General features: G+C 47.5%; 1 protein-coding gene across 3 annotated transcripts in view; it reads left to right on the top strand.

Annotated features, from left to right (window-relative positions):
* LOC125941363 (uncharacterized) overlaps positions 1–18,330 on the top strand; it is a 102,430-nt gene that overhangs the window by 21,125 nt on the left and 62,975 nt on the right. Inside the window, exons 5-7 of one of the 3 annotated variants that reach the window (XM_049658431.1) lie at positions 251–305; positions 4,390–4,505; positions 6,545–6,788. The exons of 1 other annotated variant lie outside the window; for it this stretch is intronic. In XM_049658431.1, coding sequence (XP_049514388.1) covers positions 251–305; positions 4,390–4,505; positions 6,545–6,788 — 415 coding nt within the window. The remainder of the gene's footprint in view (positions 1–250; positions 306–4,389; positions 4,506–6,544; positions 6,789–18,330) is intronic. One more of the 3 variants, XM_049658429.1, reaches the window with a different exon arrangement.

Here is an 18,330-nt window from a genome sequence, read left to right as displayed (position 1 = left end):
TTTGCAGTTCGTTTTTATAAGCAATACATTTTATGCTCTACCATCACTCTTGCTGTAACTAGTCTCGTACTGTTTTCACAACTTCCAAATTTTCCGTCTTTTTGTCATTAAAACAATTACCTCCAATCTAACCCCCACTTCTTGGCCCATCCCCTGCAGTTAGGAAGCATAATTTGTGCAGCAAATAAGCAAGCCGAGCCTATTCTAGATTCTCTTGTTTTTGCATCACGTGACACGCCTCACTTTGCAGGAACAGATACCCTTACTACTGGCTCCAGGACAAGAAGGGCATCAGCAGCTGGAAGGTAAGCGACTCGGTTACTATAGTTTTCAGTTAAGAAATCCTCCGCAAATTGATAGCGTCACAGCGGCTTCAGGCTTCCTCATAAGCCTAATGCCTGCATTGGGACTAATGCATATTGAAGAAAGCTTAAAGCCGTCGCTGTCATCTAAGAAAGTTTCGTGGCATAGGAGTATCCCTTGTCTGGATTGCACACACCGCATGGGTCTCGAGTCGCGGCAGTGTGCGGAAACCGATAACGCATATTTGCATTCCAATTGTGCATATCGTGCTTGGCGAAATAACTAGCAATGGACCACATTGTTGTCACTGTTGTTGGGAACAATTTGCTCCATCTGTGTTTGCGGTATGTGTTAGCACACTAAATGGAGTTGTCGAAACATCTGCTTTTCCTTTATCCGGACTATTTAGATGCATGCACCTTGTAGCTGCTGCTGGGAACAGAATCGTACGTGCACATACTTGGATACATTCTAGCCCCACTGTCTTTTCGTATTCGTAATAACAAGCAATTCGTAACTGTCTTTCACGTATTTTTGTTTCTCTTTCCGATTGTGTGGAACAGCCGGCCTGAGTAATTTACCTCGCGCCAACTCGTCCACCTGCCTCTTTATGCATCGTTTGCCCTTTCTGAAAATTAGACAAGCGCTCAAAGACTGGATAAAGCAAGATAAAGCAAAACGATTAGCATACGCGATCTCTTGAAAAGGGTCACTAACACGAATACAAGCGCATATGCATACGCTTGTATTCGTATTAGTGGCCTTTAAGAAATGAACAGCTGCGAGTTGGTGACTTGATTGATGTTGTATATCTGCGTGGTTAAACATCTACAATTTTTATTTCTGCGAGTAATATGCTGCATCCCCTGACATCCAGGTGTTTGCGGAAGCGCTATCAGATCATGTGGTCTGATTACTTGAGTTGAGTGACACCCACAGCCGTCAAAAGTGTGAAAAGAACAATGAGCTCTTATACAGAGTTTGATATTGTGAAGGAAGCTTCTAAGTCAGTGAAAACGTGTACATGGTGAACTCAAGAAGCGGACTCAGCTTTGTAGGTTTAACAAGACCAAAAGGCAAGAATACTTGGCCTTATCGTCGTGATCATCATCAGTCTATACTTATGTCCACTGTAGGACGAAGGCCTCTCCCTGCGATCTCCAATTACCCCTGCCTTGCGCTAGCTGATTCCAACTTGCGCCTGCAAATTTCCTAACTTTATCACCACACCTAGTTTTCTGCCGTCCTCGACTGCGCTTCCCTTCTCTTGGTATTCATTCTGTAACTATAATAGTCCACCGGTTATACACCCTACGCATTACATGGCCTGCCCAGCTCCATCTTTTCCTATTAGCGTGAATTAGAATATCAGCTATCTCCGTTTGTTCACTGTTGAATTCCTCTCTCTTAATGTTAGGCCTTACATTTTTCGTTCCATCGTTCTTTGTGCCGCACTTAACATGTTCTCGAGCTTCTTTGTTATCCTCCAAGTTGTTGCCCCATATGTTAGCAACGGTAGAATGCAATGATTGTGCATTTTTCTTTTCAACGACAGTGGTTAGCTACCAGTGAAGATTTGGCAATACCTGCCATATGCACTCCAAGTCTATTTTATTCTTCTGTAAATTTTCTTCGCCTGATCAGGGTCCTCCTGTGATTAATTTACCTAGACAAACGTACTCATTGACAGAATCTAGGGGCTAACTGGCGATCCTTAATTCTTGTTCCCTTGCCAGGCAATTGAACATTATCTTTGTCTTCTGCATGTTCATCTTCAACCCCACTATTACACTTTCTCGGTTGAGGCCCTCAATCATTTGTTTTAATCCGTCCCCTTTAATGCTGAATAAGACAATGTCATCTGAAAATCGTAGGTTAGTGAAATATTCGCCGTTGAGCCAAACTCCTAAGCCTTCCGAGTCGAAGAGCTTGAATACTTCTTCTAAGTTCGCAGTGAATCGCATTGGACAGATTGTGTATCCTTGCCTTGCCCCTTTCTTCATAGGTAACGTTATACTTTTCTTGTGGAGAACCAAGGTAGCTAAGGTATCTTTGGAGATATTTGCGAAGATATTCACGTATTCTTCCTGTAATCATTGATTACGCAAAACCTCTATGAATGCATAATTTTAGTATTGTTCAAAATATTCTCCAAGATACTGTCCAATAGAATCAGGGCAGCCCTTAAGTCAACCAAGAGGACAGGCTGGCTTCAGGAAGGAATATTCTACGATGGATCATGTCCGTGTCATCAATCAGCTAATCGACAAATCTGCGGAGTACAATCAACCTATCTATATGGCTTTCGTAGATTATGAAAATGCATTTGATTCAGTTGAGATACCAGCAGTCATACTTGGCATACTACCAACTTTTCAAGTCAGTGAGAATCTTCATGCAGCTATCGCCAATCTTTCGTGCCTTTTCTTTCTATAACGCGGCCCGCCCGGTACTTTCAGGTCACGGGTAGCATGAGTGCATAAGTCTGACATTGAATGTATTGACTGGAAAGTAGCGAGCACATAGTGTTTAATACAGGAAACGCACGCGAGACAAAGGGCGATTGTTGTTTATGCGGGATTCACACGGCCGGATGGATTGCCGATTCAGCCAGCGGATGAGCATGACGTACCTCAGCGACACCGAATCACGTCGCACACAAAAACGACGCAGACGAGCTGCCAGCGGCGCGATTCGTTAAAGCTCAGCCACATGAGGGCTGTCTGCGGACTGAAGGGGTGATCAGTCTGACCGTGCGGATCCAGCTTTAGGTTCAAGATAAGCCCCAAAGCTCGTAAAGAATCAAAGAAATTAGAATCAAAGGCATTACTTGTCTTCTCCTTCGTTCAAAGGAAAGTGCGCTGTTAACATTACACATGGCCGTGTAGTGCTGATAGCGCATCGTTGAATAACCCAGCGTCTGCAGCGTTGCATGCTAAGAGGTGCTGGCTGCGTTTGTCAATGACTACTATTCACTGCCACTTATCGCTCGCTAAGCGGTTACAGCTAAAGTCCCTGGATATGCTTGATTTCTGCGTTACAGCTGATAGGAGTAACTTCTGAAAGATTGTAAGAGAGTTGCACTGGTGCTATACGCCATGCATTGAAAGCTGCGTTAGTCGCCGATAACAGAAGTTCCCACAGGCGCATAGCACTTCCTGGCGCATGCGCGGCCACACTGAAGGCTGCACGCGTTTTTTTTTTTTCTTTTTTTTTTTTTTTGGCGAACGGCATCGCTTGATCGGCACCTTCGCTTTTCTGCAGCCCGCCACTTCCGCGATGTACGCTGCTGTAAACGAGTCGGTACGTTGATACGAAAGGCCGAGAGCCACATAAGCCAACGAGCACTGAGTTTTACAAATAAGCTGGCGAGCAAGTGGAAATATAACGACATCCAGAAAGAAGGCTTATGACTGTGATAATTTACGTCTTGACTGGTGGTGCAAATTTTATTATTACTTTTACCACGATGGAGGTGGGAGAGTTGTTGACATAAAGGGTATGTGTGTGTTAGAAGTGTAAAAAGCAAAAAAAAAAAAAAAAAGATGGTCCAGAATGCTAAGGAGTTTGGGTACTGTTTTGCGAATCGAAGGTAGCTGGAACGTTAAACTTGGTGTTCCCTTCATGTGTGTCATTTTCTGTCATTCCTCATCTATCTTCGTTCACTTTCAGTGTCCAGGCTGCGTGAGCCAATTACACAAAATAGATTGTACGAACAATATCACTCCATCAATGGTGGAAATTCTAAGTAGAGCATACTAGTATATATTATACAATATGGTCCCGTTCCTGCGTACTTAAAGCGCGTATGCCAAGTGTGGTCTATGTTTCACAAAGTTAGTCAGCAACGCAGACGGCGCAAAGCCTGACGCATCCATATTCACGAGTACGCTCTTGCCAAGGATGACGTTCGAGCTCCTCGCCGAGAGAGGCGCAAGGAACTGATGCCGAGTGACGCGAGGTCGGTAGCAATGCGTCTGACCTCTCTCCCAGCGCGAGCGAATCGCCCGGGGACGCTAGCGAGATGAATGCAAGGGTGTGACATTATGTCTCTCTCGCTCACCGGCACCTCCATACCCTTCGCAGAGCTCGGTGCGTCACGCACTCTTCCAAAAATGGTTCATGAAGCTCCGCCCCACGTCCGGAATGTACGAGACGATTCGGCCCAGGAGTTTCTTCTGGGGTCTCAACTACAGCAACAGGTGGGTGGGTGTGTGTGCGTGTGTGCGCGTATATGTAACCAGTGGGCTGGACCCCATGTTGGCAATTTCGGTCAGTAAAGCGAAAACCACGTGTGGTTTATTCAGCCAGTAAGCAACGACTGCCGACCGGTGGAGGACGTCTCCGCTGTCCGCAACTATTTCTTTCTTGGTGCTTCGGTTCGACCGGTGTCACACGCAGAAGGAAGTAGCTGCGGATAGTGAGAAAAAAAATGTTTTTTTCTTCTTGCTGCTTTTTTCATGCTCTGACATGATGCGTAGTTCTGTCAACAGTGTATGCATCGGTTGAGACAGATATGCAGGTAGATGAACATGGAGGGGAACGGTGAGGTCAATAATAAAGTCAACTTCACCAAACAACAGCCACAGCACAGGAACGCCCTACAGATCATGGTGTCATAGAGTATCTCTCGAAAAGCAAAACTCCCGTGTGCTTGCGTTGTAGGGCACGTTAGAGAACCCCAGGTGGTCAAAAATAATCCGGAGCCCTCCATTACGGCGTACGTCATAATCTGAACTGAATTTGGCACGTAAAACCCCAGAAAGAAGAAGAAGAAGAAAAATAAGGCCTCAGGATCACGCGTGACGTAACGCTGAGAGCGAGCCTACTCGCATCGCACTTGACTGTGTCCGGTGCCTGCGTGGCTGCGTCGAATTCCTGCAAGCGAAATATGCAGTCAGTTCTATACGTGATCAGAAAATAATACCGGGGGTTGGGATGGCGGCCTGGGCTGCGACAATGCGTGCTACGAGACGTTTGCTGCGAGGGTGATGGGAGCTCGCGAAAACGCAGTTGAATACGAGGGCAGTCGTCAGCCGGCCGAGCAGCGCTTCGACAAGAGGAGGCCTGCTCGTTCGGGCCTCGACGAGCTAGACACCTCCAGTCGACACGTTGGCCGCAGGCCGAGCATCCATCCTCGATGAAGTATTACGATGCGCGTAGGGTGATTGAACGTTTTCGCTATGGACCGTTGTCTTGCCATAGGACCAAAGCTTTAATAGAATAGAATAGCCCTACACGTACCGAACTCAAGGGTTATGTTTACTCAGTACAAACATTTAGCTGAGGTCGTTGTACATGATAGCGCGTCGTAGTCTTTTTACGCATTCGCTGTTGTGCTTGCCTTCCATTGGCACAAATACCACGTGGCCCTTTCTACCTGCCTGTTTCTCCCTCCTGTCCCCACTACGTAGAGATAAAAACGACATAGACGTTTTTTTTTTTTTCAAAGATTTACCAACAGTCTCGCTGCACGTTTAAAACAACATGCCACCAGATGAAGTGGCACTAGAGAATAAAAAGAAATAAAGGCTAGCAACTGTCACGTTCTGCTGAATATGTTAGAAGAAATATATTGTGCAAACATGTGACATGTACAAATATGTTAGTAGTACATATGCTAGAACAAACGAAAGACACATAAAGCCAACAGACAATGAAGCCAAGGAAACCATCGGGGAAATTAAGTGTGGTTGAAATTGGAATGTAGAAAATAATGAAGAAAAGGGAAAGGAGCGTAGACGAAAAAATAACTTGCCGGCGGGAGCCGAACCCGCAACACACCATTGGTAGTGCAACGCACGCTTAATGCGGAGGTTGCTGGTTTGTTTCCCTCCGGCGACAAGTTATCTTTTCGTCCACTTTCATTTCCACTTTCTTCATTAATTTCTTCATTCCGATTTCAACCACACCTAATTTTCCGATGCTTTCCTTGGCTTCATTGTCTGTTGGCTTTATGTTGGTTATGTTTAACATAATCGTGCCCCTAGGATTCCCCTCTTTCGCACAAAACCGAAGACGCTTTTACCTAATCGAACTACACAACTGGACTCTGTCCACAGATACGGAGGCACTGATGCGAGCATGTGCGCGAGAAATCTGAACAAGCAACCACACTTTCTGGATTCTGAAGCTAAAACTGACTTTCAAAAGGTGCTTTCTAAATGTGACGGCGTTCAGCCTTTCAAGGCTGGCAACTTTAGTGGGAAACTCACCACTGTTTCGTTGGGTCTGACCGCAGGCCACGCGAATGGCAGATGCCCCAAGGAGTGCCGCGGCTGTTCGTGCCGGCTGACCACGAAGGTGTGCAGCGGGACGACGAGGCGTCCACGCTGTGCTCGGGCCTACACCTAAACACCGAGTCACCGAGCAAGACGAAGACAGCACTGAGGCCGTCGGCATTCCGCCTCGAACTGGAGCACGAGCTTTTCGCGCCACCGGAACCCCAGTCGCCGGGCGTCAAGCGCAATCTTTCCACCGTCCCCGTGCAGCGAGTTGCCGCCGGTGACGTCGCCTGCGCAGTCGGAGGACGACCTGGTCTCCGTAGGCAGCCCTCCTTCCTCGCTTCCCCACATCGCGCAGGCGGACTTGCGGAAGTCCGAGAGCCTGAATCCCGTCGGCTGGCCGGCGCCGGGGAGAGCGGAGGAGCAGGCCTGGCAGCAGCCAAGTGTCAGCGCCTGGACCACGCCAGCCAGCTTGTGGAACGGCATGTACTTCCAACCGGTAGGTGCTTTTCGCTGGTGCGCCATGGTGGGCGACACCGCCGCCTATGCCACAGCACTGTATGCTTAAAACATGCAAGATTGAAGACGAGGATAGGGGTTGGTATACAACATAGGCATAAAGGTATCACAACTGTTTTTAGATGGAGAAAAAAAAACACGTTGAATCACGGACAAGTTGCGACGAGTCGGCGATGGTCGCGACTAGATGTGGAAGAGGGCATTCCAGTCTTTAGTAGATTCACAGACAGGAAAACGACTTCTAAGATGTACTTGTGTGCGGTCGTAGTTGCGGCTACCAGAAAGGTTATGACCAGCGCGCTGTAATTGTCGTAATGGAAGACGTCACTCCCGTGGCAACAGGATATGCTAGGCCACGGCTCGTAGAGCGCGAAAGAAAAGAGCAACCGGTACGTAGGCTGCAGGACTGATCACTCTGCACATGCCCTCGGCCCGAATGCTTGCTTCTTTCTTAGCTCAATGTGAGATCGAGCAGTGGCGGATACTGCAAGGTCTTTGTATGACTGAAACAGCAGCCGCCGTAATATGCGCAGCCATCGCCACCACCTTGCTCAACGACCCCAACCACGTCCCTGACTGCGACGATGGCGTCGCAGCCGACAGCCGCTGTGATGGTGGAGGCCGCCCTGGATAGCTTCCAGCAGCCGTGGCAGTCCCTGTCGGGCAAGTCTTTCATGCAACTACAGCAAGAAGAGCAGCAGCAGCAGGTGAGGCAACAGTCATTGCAAGAACGGCCACAGCAGCAGGAGCTGCTGCACATGCTGCAGGCACCACTGCAAGAGTCCCAGGAGCTGCATCAGGAGCTGCAACAGCAACAGCAGCAACAACAGCAACAACAACAACAGCTGCAGCTGGAGGAGCCGCCACAGATTGTCACAGATTTTCTGATGGCGCAGGCCACACAGCAGGGCGGTGTGGTGCCGAACTGGTTGAGATCGCAGGATGCCGGCAGATGTAAGTGTCCGATGAGAATCCTCGCTTGCAGTTTCTTACTGAAATTACTAGAGGCCAACTCCGACGCTACGATTGATAAGCTACAGTGGGACTGACGGTGATTACGTGACATTTGTTTGATCTCCGTGCTTACAGTTCCATGTTTGCCAAAGAACTCGTCAGGCGATAGTGGTAAATTGTGCGGGGATCACGTTTGTCGGTTCGGAGATTCTTGCGTCTTCATTTACTACGCCCTCCATGTCTTTATTGGGCGTAAATTTCAAAGAAGGCCCGTTCTTCTCAACGCAAAAGGCAATAGGTCTCGGCGCACTAGAAGAACAAAGGCGAACTGTTTCATTTATAGAGTAATATTTCGTTAAAAACGATCGATTCGTTCAGTCGCAAAGTCGGTTTAAGTTATAAGGACGAAGTTTAAAAGGCGTCGCCAAGTTAAGCCAATGCCCATGGGACGTCATGGAAGTCAAAGCATTTGCTTGTCGGATAATCCATTTCGGTGAACCCTGCTGGTTCGAGTTCATCGGTTCTTTGAAAATGAGGTGTAGGACTTTTCTTAAAATGAGGCCTTTCCGAATTACCATACACGAGTAGTCGTTGTGCCAATCCGTAATCTCACGGTGACTTGGTGCGGGAAGTTCAAGGCAGCGTCATCACCACTCTTTCCTTACTGGGTCTCTGCAAAGCGAAGCATTCGTTTTTCTCGTGCCAGTCACTCAGCGGTAATGGATATACATAGGTTCCTGTCTCGCTCCCTTTTCTGGACGCCTCAGTTAAAGAAACGAAACGTTCGTTGACGAATGGGTGAGCGACTCGAATCATGGACCCCCATCGCAGTACCCCGAGATGCTCTACATGTATCTATCTCTACGAGATGACTATGCAGGCAACATACGTAGTTTGTCCTTGCCAACGCTAACTATATCTTTGGGACGGTTGGCGTAAACCTTGTAAATTGTAAACTTTGTCTACGTAATCAATCTCATTTACGTGCGCCACGTCGCACCACAACTACGACTGGTATAACAGCCAATAGCGGACCACCATCCCAATCCTCCGCACATGGAAGGTGCGAGACGTTGTGTGACAGTGTTTCGCCTCTGTGATCAGTCCAGGCTTGACGCAACAGGCTCGAATGTTTCTTCCGCCGGAGTATGCGATAAATGAGTCGATAAATGAGTCGTCCTACCGCCAGCGTCAGTCTATCGTAAACGATATACAGCGTGTCCCAACTATCATGCGCCCAAGGTTTAAAAATATGCAAATGCCGCGCAGCTAGACAGAACCGAGGTAAAGCTGTTTGATTTCGCTTAGAGATATTCAGATAATTTTTCTTGCATTCCGCCTAATTAAATAATTAGTATTAATTAGTTATTGAACTTTTGAAATATTTAATTTCAGGAAAAGTGTCAATGAGAAAATTGTATGGCAACATGAAAAAACTCCCCTTGTAGGTTTCTGTTGCTCAATGCGTGCTACGTGAAAGTGTCTTTTTTTCCGAGTGTCAAATAAGACCGGGAATACACGCAAAGTGCCTCAAGGGGCCAATCTCCCGGCAATTTTGTGTGTATTCGCGGGCTTCTTTCATGCTCAGAAACAGCATTTTTCGAAAATTTTGAAAAGGTAAATATTTATTTAGACAAATATGTAATTATAGGCGCAGTGCAAGAAATTATTTCGATATCTCAAAGCGATAGCAAGCCACATTACGTTGGTTCTGTCCACCTACATGGCATTTGCATATTTTAACACGAAAGTGTTTTATGCCGGGGTCCACCAAGACTTCACTGACGTATTTCCGTCACGGAAATACGTCATACGGAAATACGGAATGACGTTCTTACAATGTACACGAACATAATACAAAGAAAGAAACCAGAAGAAAAAGTTCCACAAACATGCAAAATTTGGAAATCGAACCCACGACCTCTCGGTCCGCGACGATAGATCACCGAGCGTTTAACCCATTGCGCCACAAACGCATTTGCAGAGAACGCGCCTTATATATCTAACACTCCTCCGTGTACCCGCGCTCTTGCTCGGGGCGGTGCCGCGCGCCGCCTACGAGCAGAAAAGAGAAGTACTGCATTATGACACTAACGCGCACCGACAGTGAACGCTTCGGTGGTCTCAGCACTACGACGCCTCGATGCCAGCATTCGAAGGGACGCTGGCATCAAGAAGCACTACCAACGCCACCTAGGTGGCGTTCACCGTACTCAGCACAGCGGAGCGTGGCCTCCGCAATTAGCTCTGAAAATGTTTCTGAAGTTGATCGCGGAGGCTGCAATTACGACGCGCTGTACGCGCTGATTTGACTCGGTGACGATTCAGTTACGTGCTTTGTCTTGCGCGTTGTATTAGTGTGTCAGTTACGTGCTTCGTCTTTCGCGTTGTGCTAGCGTGTGCAGCGTAGTGCAGCTTCCATATGCACGACGGTTGCTCATGGTCATCGACGTTGGTAGTCGTGATGGAGGAGACGTGCCACCAGGCGTCAGCGTGGGTGCATCAACGCCTAAGGGCGCTTTAGCCACAAAACACCAATAGACATTATATATCAATGTGCAATAAACATTACACTACTTCTGTGAAGACACGTTTCACTTTCGTGTTCTATACCGATTCCTATATAAGAGGGATCAACCACATTTTTTTAAATCTTGTCGCATTATAGTTGGGACACCTTGTATACTCGTCACGTTGCATATGTCGTATTATGCACAATTCTTCACCTTACAGGAACACGTTTGTTCATGTAGTAACGCTTTGCAAAACAGTGAACGACGCTGTGTGGCTGGCTGCCTGCAAAATGCTTCGCCTAACATATACTTCAACAGGGCGTGGGATATGCATTTTCTAAATTTTTTTTTTGCTTACCAAGCATTCTCTTGTAATAAAAGCTGTCGTATTTCTGTTGCAGAAGTGCAGTTTATTAATGCAACCTAGTAGTGCACTTTACTGTCTCTTTAAAGCAACCACCGCTCATCTCTTTTTCCTTCGCCAGAGGAGCGCAGAGCATATCGAAATCGCCAGCGAGCGCGACGCAAACGCGCGTCAACAAAACCATCTTGTCATTTCGTGGCGCGCTTTTCGCAGGCCCTTACAACCCCTTGGAAAATATCTCTACGAACCCGCTGGGCGTGCTCTATTCCTTCCTCAATCACTACCTCGGACCGGTGTCGCTCGACAACGACGACCCGCTGGCACCTTGTCCCCCCCTGTGCTCGCCGTCATACGTCACGCTGACGCCTCCGAGCCAGACACCGGTTCCCACCGCGTCTTCAACCCGAGCGCAGACGCCGTCCCAGCAGTCACCGGTGACGATTCCCGGACCGTCACAGACGCCTGAGGTAATAGTTTCAGCGTGGCATTCCCGTAAACGCAATGACCGTTTCCGGATTACCTCGATACCAGAGGAGTAAGCGTGAGCAACCGGGCTGGTGCTGCCATCTGGTGAGGCAAAGCTCTACCAGAGAAACACAGAGCTAATATTGCAGTGAACAAGAGTATTCCACTTCGCTGCTGGTGTAAATTATCGGCAGCGGCGTAATCGTGAACAGGTTGCTATTTTAAATGTCTTCGCTTTTTTTTTTTTTTTTTTGACAGTAACACTCTGGGAAAACGATGTGCTAAGACAAAGCGGCACAAGATGTCACTACTGCAAACCCAACTGCGTTTACCGGAGTACCCGACACGCTAAAAAGTTTTGTCAAAAGCTTTGGCGGTATACCGCTACCGTACACTGCCATCTACAGAATGTGTTACGTGAGTAAAACGCGCGCGATATAACAATACTGACCTTTATAGGAGACTGTAAAAGCAGTGTTGCCATATTTTTTTCAAGCGTATCGCTAAATTGAGACGAAAAGTACGCCAAATTTTGGCCAAGTATTGCAGCAAAGTCGGTAAATTGTCGCTGAATCTTTTCAGTGGATTTTAGGTAAGGTAGGCGCTTTCGGACACTATATTATACGCTAGCCTGATGTAAATCATTCACCGAAGCGCATCACGCTTGTCTGTAGTGTCCGTTGAACAGTGGAATGAACTGTGAGTTTTACAGCAGTGTGTAGTGGGCTCTTACTTCCCTGTTATACTTGCCTAAAAACGGCCGCTTACAACTGATATTTGTTTAGCCTCAGATTGTAAGGTTCCAAAGACAGCACGATTACAACAAAGAAAAGCAATGCGATTTTCCTAGCACGGGAAGGCACTTGTTCCACATTATGCCTGGCCTGAAAACCTACTTCTTGGCGATTCCGAAAGGATAGCTAAATTCTGCAAGAAGCACATGGTCGTACGTTGACACGGCGAAGACAATTGCGTCGTGACCTTTAAGCAGCTGAAGTACGACGCTCGCGCCCTTTGGCCTATCTGAATGCTCTTTTCAGTATACAGATTATCCAACACCCATGCGATAATGAAGCAGTGCATTCAGCTAGGCTCGCGTGAACAAGTAGTGCCACAAAGTAGTGCAGGAGATGGCGAACGTGTTCGGATGCTAGCACTACCTGGTGGCGGGGATACTAGGGTGCAAAGGGAACGAGCCTTCTTTTTTCGGCTTGGGTTCGGTCGACTTGTCGCGCGACCGTCGGCTCGCTTTGCACGACCGTCCCACGAGAGGCTTGTTGACATGATCGAACGTAACATTACAGGAAACCGCCTTAAAATTTGACGCATACAGCGTACTCTTCTCGAAGTCGCTGGGAAGCTAAAGGCGCCGACCAACATCACTGTATGCTACGCATAGATATGGCTGCTATAAATACATTTCTAGCATGGTAAGTCACAAGCTACTCGAAACGTGTAATTATTAAACAAACGAAGCAGTTCGTTATAGCGGGGTTCGACATGTCTGCATTTGTTGGAATGTTTGGGCACTGGTTTTGGGTAACTCGGTAGAAGCCTGTTGGCGTTCCTCTTGACACAAGTAATGCGAAGGGTTGGAAGGTGTCTGTGCACATATTTCGGCTTTACGTGGACAAAACACGGCTCTTTGTACAACCAGTCGTGCGTAGGATTTATTTATTTCTATGATGTTGTGAACGTGTGTACGTTACGACTGTGCCCGTTCGCCAAACTACGCACCAGAAAGATGCATGCTGGGAGTAAAGGGACCATTTGGAAAACTTTAAAAACTGGAATCCCGTCGGCCGAATGGACGAATAGCTAGACGCGTGACTATAAAGCTTGCAGAAATCGTAGACAAGAACTAGATGGCACGTTCTTTTTGCGCAACCTATGGCTACTCGTGCAGAAAGCATAGCAGCGTGAAACATGATCTCAAGAAAGTACGATCATGCAAAATAAAATATGGCCAGCAAACATTACCCATGTCCTTCTTCTTTCTGGGGTTTCACGTGCCAAAACCAGTTCTGATTATGAGGCACACCGTAGTGGAGGGCTCCGGATTAATTTTGACCACCTGGGGTTCTTTAACGTGCACTATACAGCGCAAGCACACGGGCGCTTTTGCATTTCGCCTCCATCGAAATGCGGCCGCCGCGGCCGGGATTCGTCCCGCGATCTGTCCCACGTTACTAAGTTGACCATGGCTTTTAATGAGATAACGTGCAGTTTCAAAGAAGTGTTCACTCATTTCAAACCCCTTCAAAATTAAAAAAAAAATTTTCTACTTTCGAGCACTTGTTTTTCACCACTGGATCTGATAGTGCGCGTGACTGGAAAATGTTTTAGTCCTCTAACTGTGCCTAAGTGTTTCTTTATTATCGTTACTGTCGCCATCATTTCATTATGTCTTTTGGCGTTGTTAATATTTTAAGTATGCTTGCTATGAGTATATAGCATCATGCTATAGAGCCTGTGGCTGAGTCAAGCTGTTGACATCGGCAGATTTTTTAGGCTGTCTTCAGCATCATCTAACGGACCTATCGCGCGCAATAACCTTGTTGTTGGGGTTGTTGTTGTGGTTAATAAACAGACAGATATACTTCTTTACGTACATATGTGGGCTCATCCCGAAAGTAGTGCTGCCTATGGCTGTTCCAATGGGTATGGGCAGTCAAACAGTGTGGGCCGATCCTGCATATAGTGTAGTAAAAAGAATTAAGCAGTCCGGCCCTTCTCCTACTCACTACACGCGAGGGGCGACGCGATAGAGTGCCGTGCGCTGTGAATGCGCCCCATTCTCATCCCCCAACTCGCTTAGAAAGACATTGTCCTTCATCGACTTCAACTAAAGGTTAAATCGCAATTAAACTATGTAATGCGTGAGCATTAAGAGTGTCAAAGTGCAAAAAAGTGTATATGTGTGAAGTGGGAGGAGGCGTGTCACGTGGTATATATAAATATATATATATACATATATATATATTGCAACTGGCGCTGGCCTGCTCCGGACCACCGTCAGTTGCCATTCTCTCCTCCGAGAGGAAGGACGTGTATTGAATGCGCACCCGAACAACACCTTGCAACGTGGTGAACGTGGTTTCAGTCATGCATCCGGGACCTCAAAGAGGTGCCACATGATGCTAACGCAGTTCTCTCGCATTTACCGCTAAATCTATACTGATTTCTGTTTTGCTTTTCTTTTTCTTTTTCCTCAAGGAGGTCGTACAGCGACCGATGTCGCAGGAGCAGCCAAGCCCCCTGGACAACATCCTCAGCGGCCACGCGCTCCTATCGGCCGAAGACCAGTGTTTCGCCTTCGTGAACGCGGCGCGGATCGTTTGGAACAACTTGGTCCGGCACGCTGTCGTCAGGAGGAGCGCCGCGTCGCGCGCTCGTGGACGGCGAGTGCGCATTGCGGCCCTCGTGGTGGCGCCACCGTCCACGCCATTCTCCACCCACGTCGAAAACGGCGGGCTTCTGTCCTCCGATGAGGCCGACAGACCCTCCACCAGCAGCGACGAAAGAAGGTCGTCGCCCGCGAACCAGGCTGACTGCGGAAAGCCCGGGTCGCCACCTACGTAAATAAAGCGTTCCAACCATGTCCACCCTCTCAACCCCGCGCCCTTCATTGAGTAATGTGCGTGCCACCCTTGCTTGTCTTACTTTCATTTTTCTCCCTAAACATGCCGGAACCAGAACTCGCTCTTGCTCGGAAGTAGTGGCATGTCTTTCGGCTCGATGGCCGCAGTGATTTCGAACCTACGGTGCTTTGCCGACTGAATGAGAAACGTTTCTTAGGCACAGCGATTTACCTTTCCGTGAAGTTTATAGTTCCTGCGGCTTTCTTAAAGAAAGGTTTAGCAGAACGCGGATCTGTGCCCAGTGAGGCACACACGGTGCAGCCTTGGAGCCATCGCCAGTTCTCAAGCAACAAGCAGAACCGTGAAACCCGTGTGCCATACCGTGACGCATCGTACAGACTTGAAGCAAGTTTCAAACTTCCGAACGACACGAAAGGGCGCATGGTATATATGCACGTGGCGCTTGTGCGCACAGGGGCACCGGGACTGTCGTCTGCCCTACAGTGGAAATGAATCCCCATTCCGCTAAAGTTCAGTATTGATTTTACTACTGTGCCTTGACTCTGTCTGCCAGAATTAACGGTCCTTAGTTCGGCAGTCATCGCGGTTTTCTCTCGCTTTTTTTTTTTTTACTTTCCCTCGGTCATTCGCAAGCTTCGCAATGTCGTCGCGGAGCATGCTGCCCAGCTTTCCCGCCTCTAGGGGCAGTGTCGCATTCCGTCAAACCCGTAAACTGTAGCCTTTCCTTGAGCCTTTAGGCTGGACTGCGAGACGCTTTTTTTTATATTTCGAGGTTGCCAAGCCGAAACCGAAATGCCATGGTGTCACCCCAGTGCTTAACATTCCTTGTGAAAAGGTATCGTGACTTCTCATTCTTTGCTGTCGTCACGGAGGAAGCCGTGTCAGCTTCTTTCGTTTCTGTGTTGGTCATATTTTAGCCTGCTTAGGTGGCAAACGGCCGCCCTTACGTCAATCGAAGAATTAATGGGCACATTGTTCCCGAATTCTTATGGTGCCCTTTGGTAGTGGACTTCAGTCGTTTTGAAGAAAAATATGGAATCGTGATTTACCGTGCACCTAAGCTGGACGCCGTAGTATTAGCGAAACCATGCATGGCAGTATTGCGGGAACTGCGAGTACTGGATTAGCCGTTTAATTCAGCCTAGTACATTGTTTGGTGACAATATAAATCAGTATTTACTGAGGTGACAATTTTATGACGAATTTCACCTTTCACGTCGCCTTCTATCCTGCCCGAAATGTGGTATCCTCAGTATACTCTCCCCATGATTGTCAGTGAGTTCAAATACTGTGCATAAATCGCTTTTTTTTCACTCTCTCTCGATCATCTCGTCAGAGCAGTTAGCGTATTGTTAAAATTACAGCATTGTGATTGTGGTGTTCATTTTTGTACAGTTAAACACTTTTTATGCAGAACAAGTGGTTGTCGTCCAGTGTGGCGTCACTTGACCCTTCTCTGCTTTGTCACGAAGTCGCGCAGTATCTCGAGGCATCGCAGGTCCCTTGAAGAATGCGTTGCGACGGCGTTCGTTTATTACGTCACAAGTTAGACATCTTCCAGGGAAGGTTACTCGTCGGGCATAGGTTGCAATATCACCGGGACGCGGTGCACTGAGCATTGAAAACACGTCTTCGTGAGCGCATCCAGTCACGCAGAACATGAGGCATCGCGCGTTGCGTAAAAGGTCGGGAAGAAAGATTCGAGGTGCTATAGGGTTGCGCGGCAATGGCGACACATCTCCGTGCATTTGCAGTCGGCGAGACTGCACGTCTCCGAAATTGCGACCACCGGCACGCTATCAATGTGCCAGATGCTTAGACGTGGATTGAGAGACGGGAAGAGCATGATCGAAACGGCGCCGGAGATGACGTGCCCCTAAACGCACCATCCTGCTCAATACGGGACTCGGAATAGGAGTACTCCGCAATCGGACAGCTTAATTACCCTGCTGCTGCTACACGAAGCTTCGTCGGCTTCTCTCGTTCCAAATTTAGCTCTGTAATTGGGAGCAATGATAGCACGCTGCGGGACAAGAAACTCTCGTCCATCAAGTACGTCGAGCAGCCATGGCCAGTGCAGTTCTGGAATGAGAACACCACCCACTCGTCCTCAAGATCAACGACCTCGATGGTCTAAATAATTGTTTTCTCTCTCTCTCTCTCTCTCGAGTTAGTTCGATGCTCAGGCTCCTGCGAAGTGTTCTTACACGTGATTGTAATGAACTTGAGCTTCTCTCGTCACAATTGTTGGAAGACTCTTGTTCAAGAAATCAGCCAGTGTTCTGCCTTATCAAACCTCTTGTCCTTCAGAACTGCGCCGTTCCTTACTGTTCTAGCTTCCGAGAGATTGCGTCGCAAGCCAGCTTGTCTTCCTTCATTGTGGCGACGGTAACTCCCTCGTCAGCAGGCATTTCGTACTGTTTGGATTAAGGCAGAGTTGTTGAGTAAACTTTAAATTGTCGTTCAGATGATCATTCCTCTTTAAACATTGTGAAACAACATTGCTCATTTACGGATTCCTAAACTGTGGGCTTGACAGGTTCAAGATGATCTTGTTAAAGCCTCGCTTACCGCTCGCGAAGCTCTGGACTATGCTTGCCAAGCTTTTGCCTCATGTTTAACGTTCAGTGACCTACGTGCACCTTTGTTTATTCCAAGTGCAGAGTATGTTCTCCTTTTTTTCTTTCTTTTTGTGGACGCACACACTATCTCAGCAAACGCCAATATCAGACGCAAAGCAATTTCAATCGAACGCTCAGCGGACCCTCGCGTTCGCTTTTATTTAGTATTTTCAGTATTCATGCATGTCGTTTCTACATTTCGTTCCACTTAAATTACTTTACATGCAGTGGAGCACGCAGTCTTGCTCAAATACCCTAAACGCTTTCCACACGCCATATATATATATATATATATATATATATATATATGCGACATGCGAAACCACCCGTGTACTTAGATTTAGGTGCACGTTAAGAACCCCAGGTGGTCCAAATTTCCGGAGTCCCCCACTACGGCGTGCCTCATAATCAGAACTGGTTTTGGCACGTAAAACCCCATAACTTAATTATATATATATATATATATATATATATATATATATATATATATATATATGTGTGTGTGTGTGGTGTGTGTGTGTGTGTGTGTGTGTGTGTGTGTGTGTGTGTGTGTGTGTCTGTCTGTCTGTCTGTCTGTCTGTCTGCGTGTGTGTGCGTGCGTGCTGTCCACGACACAATATAGTACGAATAAATCGCACCAGCGTTTTCATGAACAAGCACGCCTCTGAAGCCTATGTATGGCTGTGCCTGATTCGGGCAGATGAAATTCTTGCCACCGGAGTGCCTCTGGAGTCTTCCAATACCGCGTTGGCGTTTTACAGTCTT

This window comes from Dermacentor silvarum, chromosome 11 (genome assembly GCF_013339745.2).
Source record: "Dermacentor silvarum isolate Dsil-2018 chromosome 11, BIME_Dsil_1.4, whole genome shotgun sequence".
Taxonomy (NCBI): Eukaryota; Metazoa; Arthropoda; class Arachnida; order Ixodida; family Ixodidae; genus Dermacentor; species Dermacentor silvarum.
Note: the sequence above shows the minus strand (reverse complement) of the source record. Positions and strands in the feature narration are given on the sequence as shown.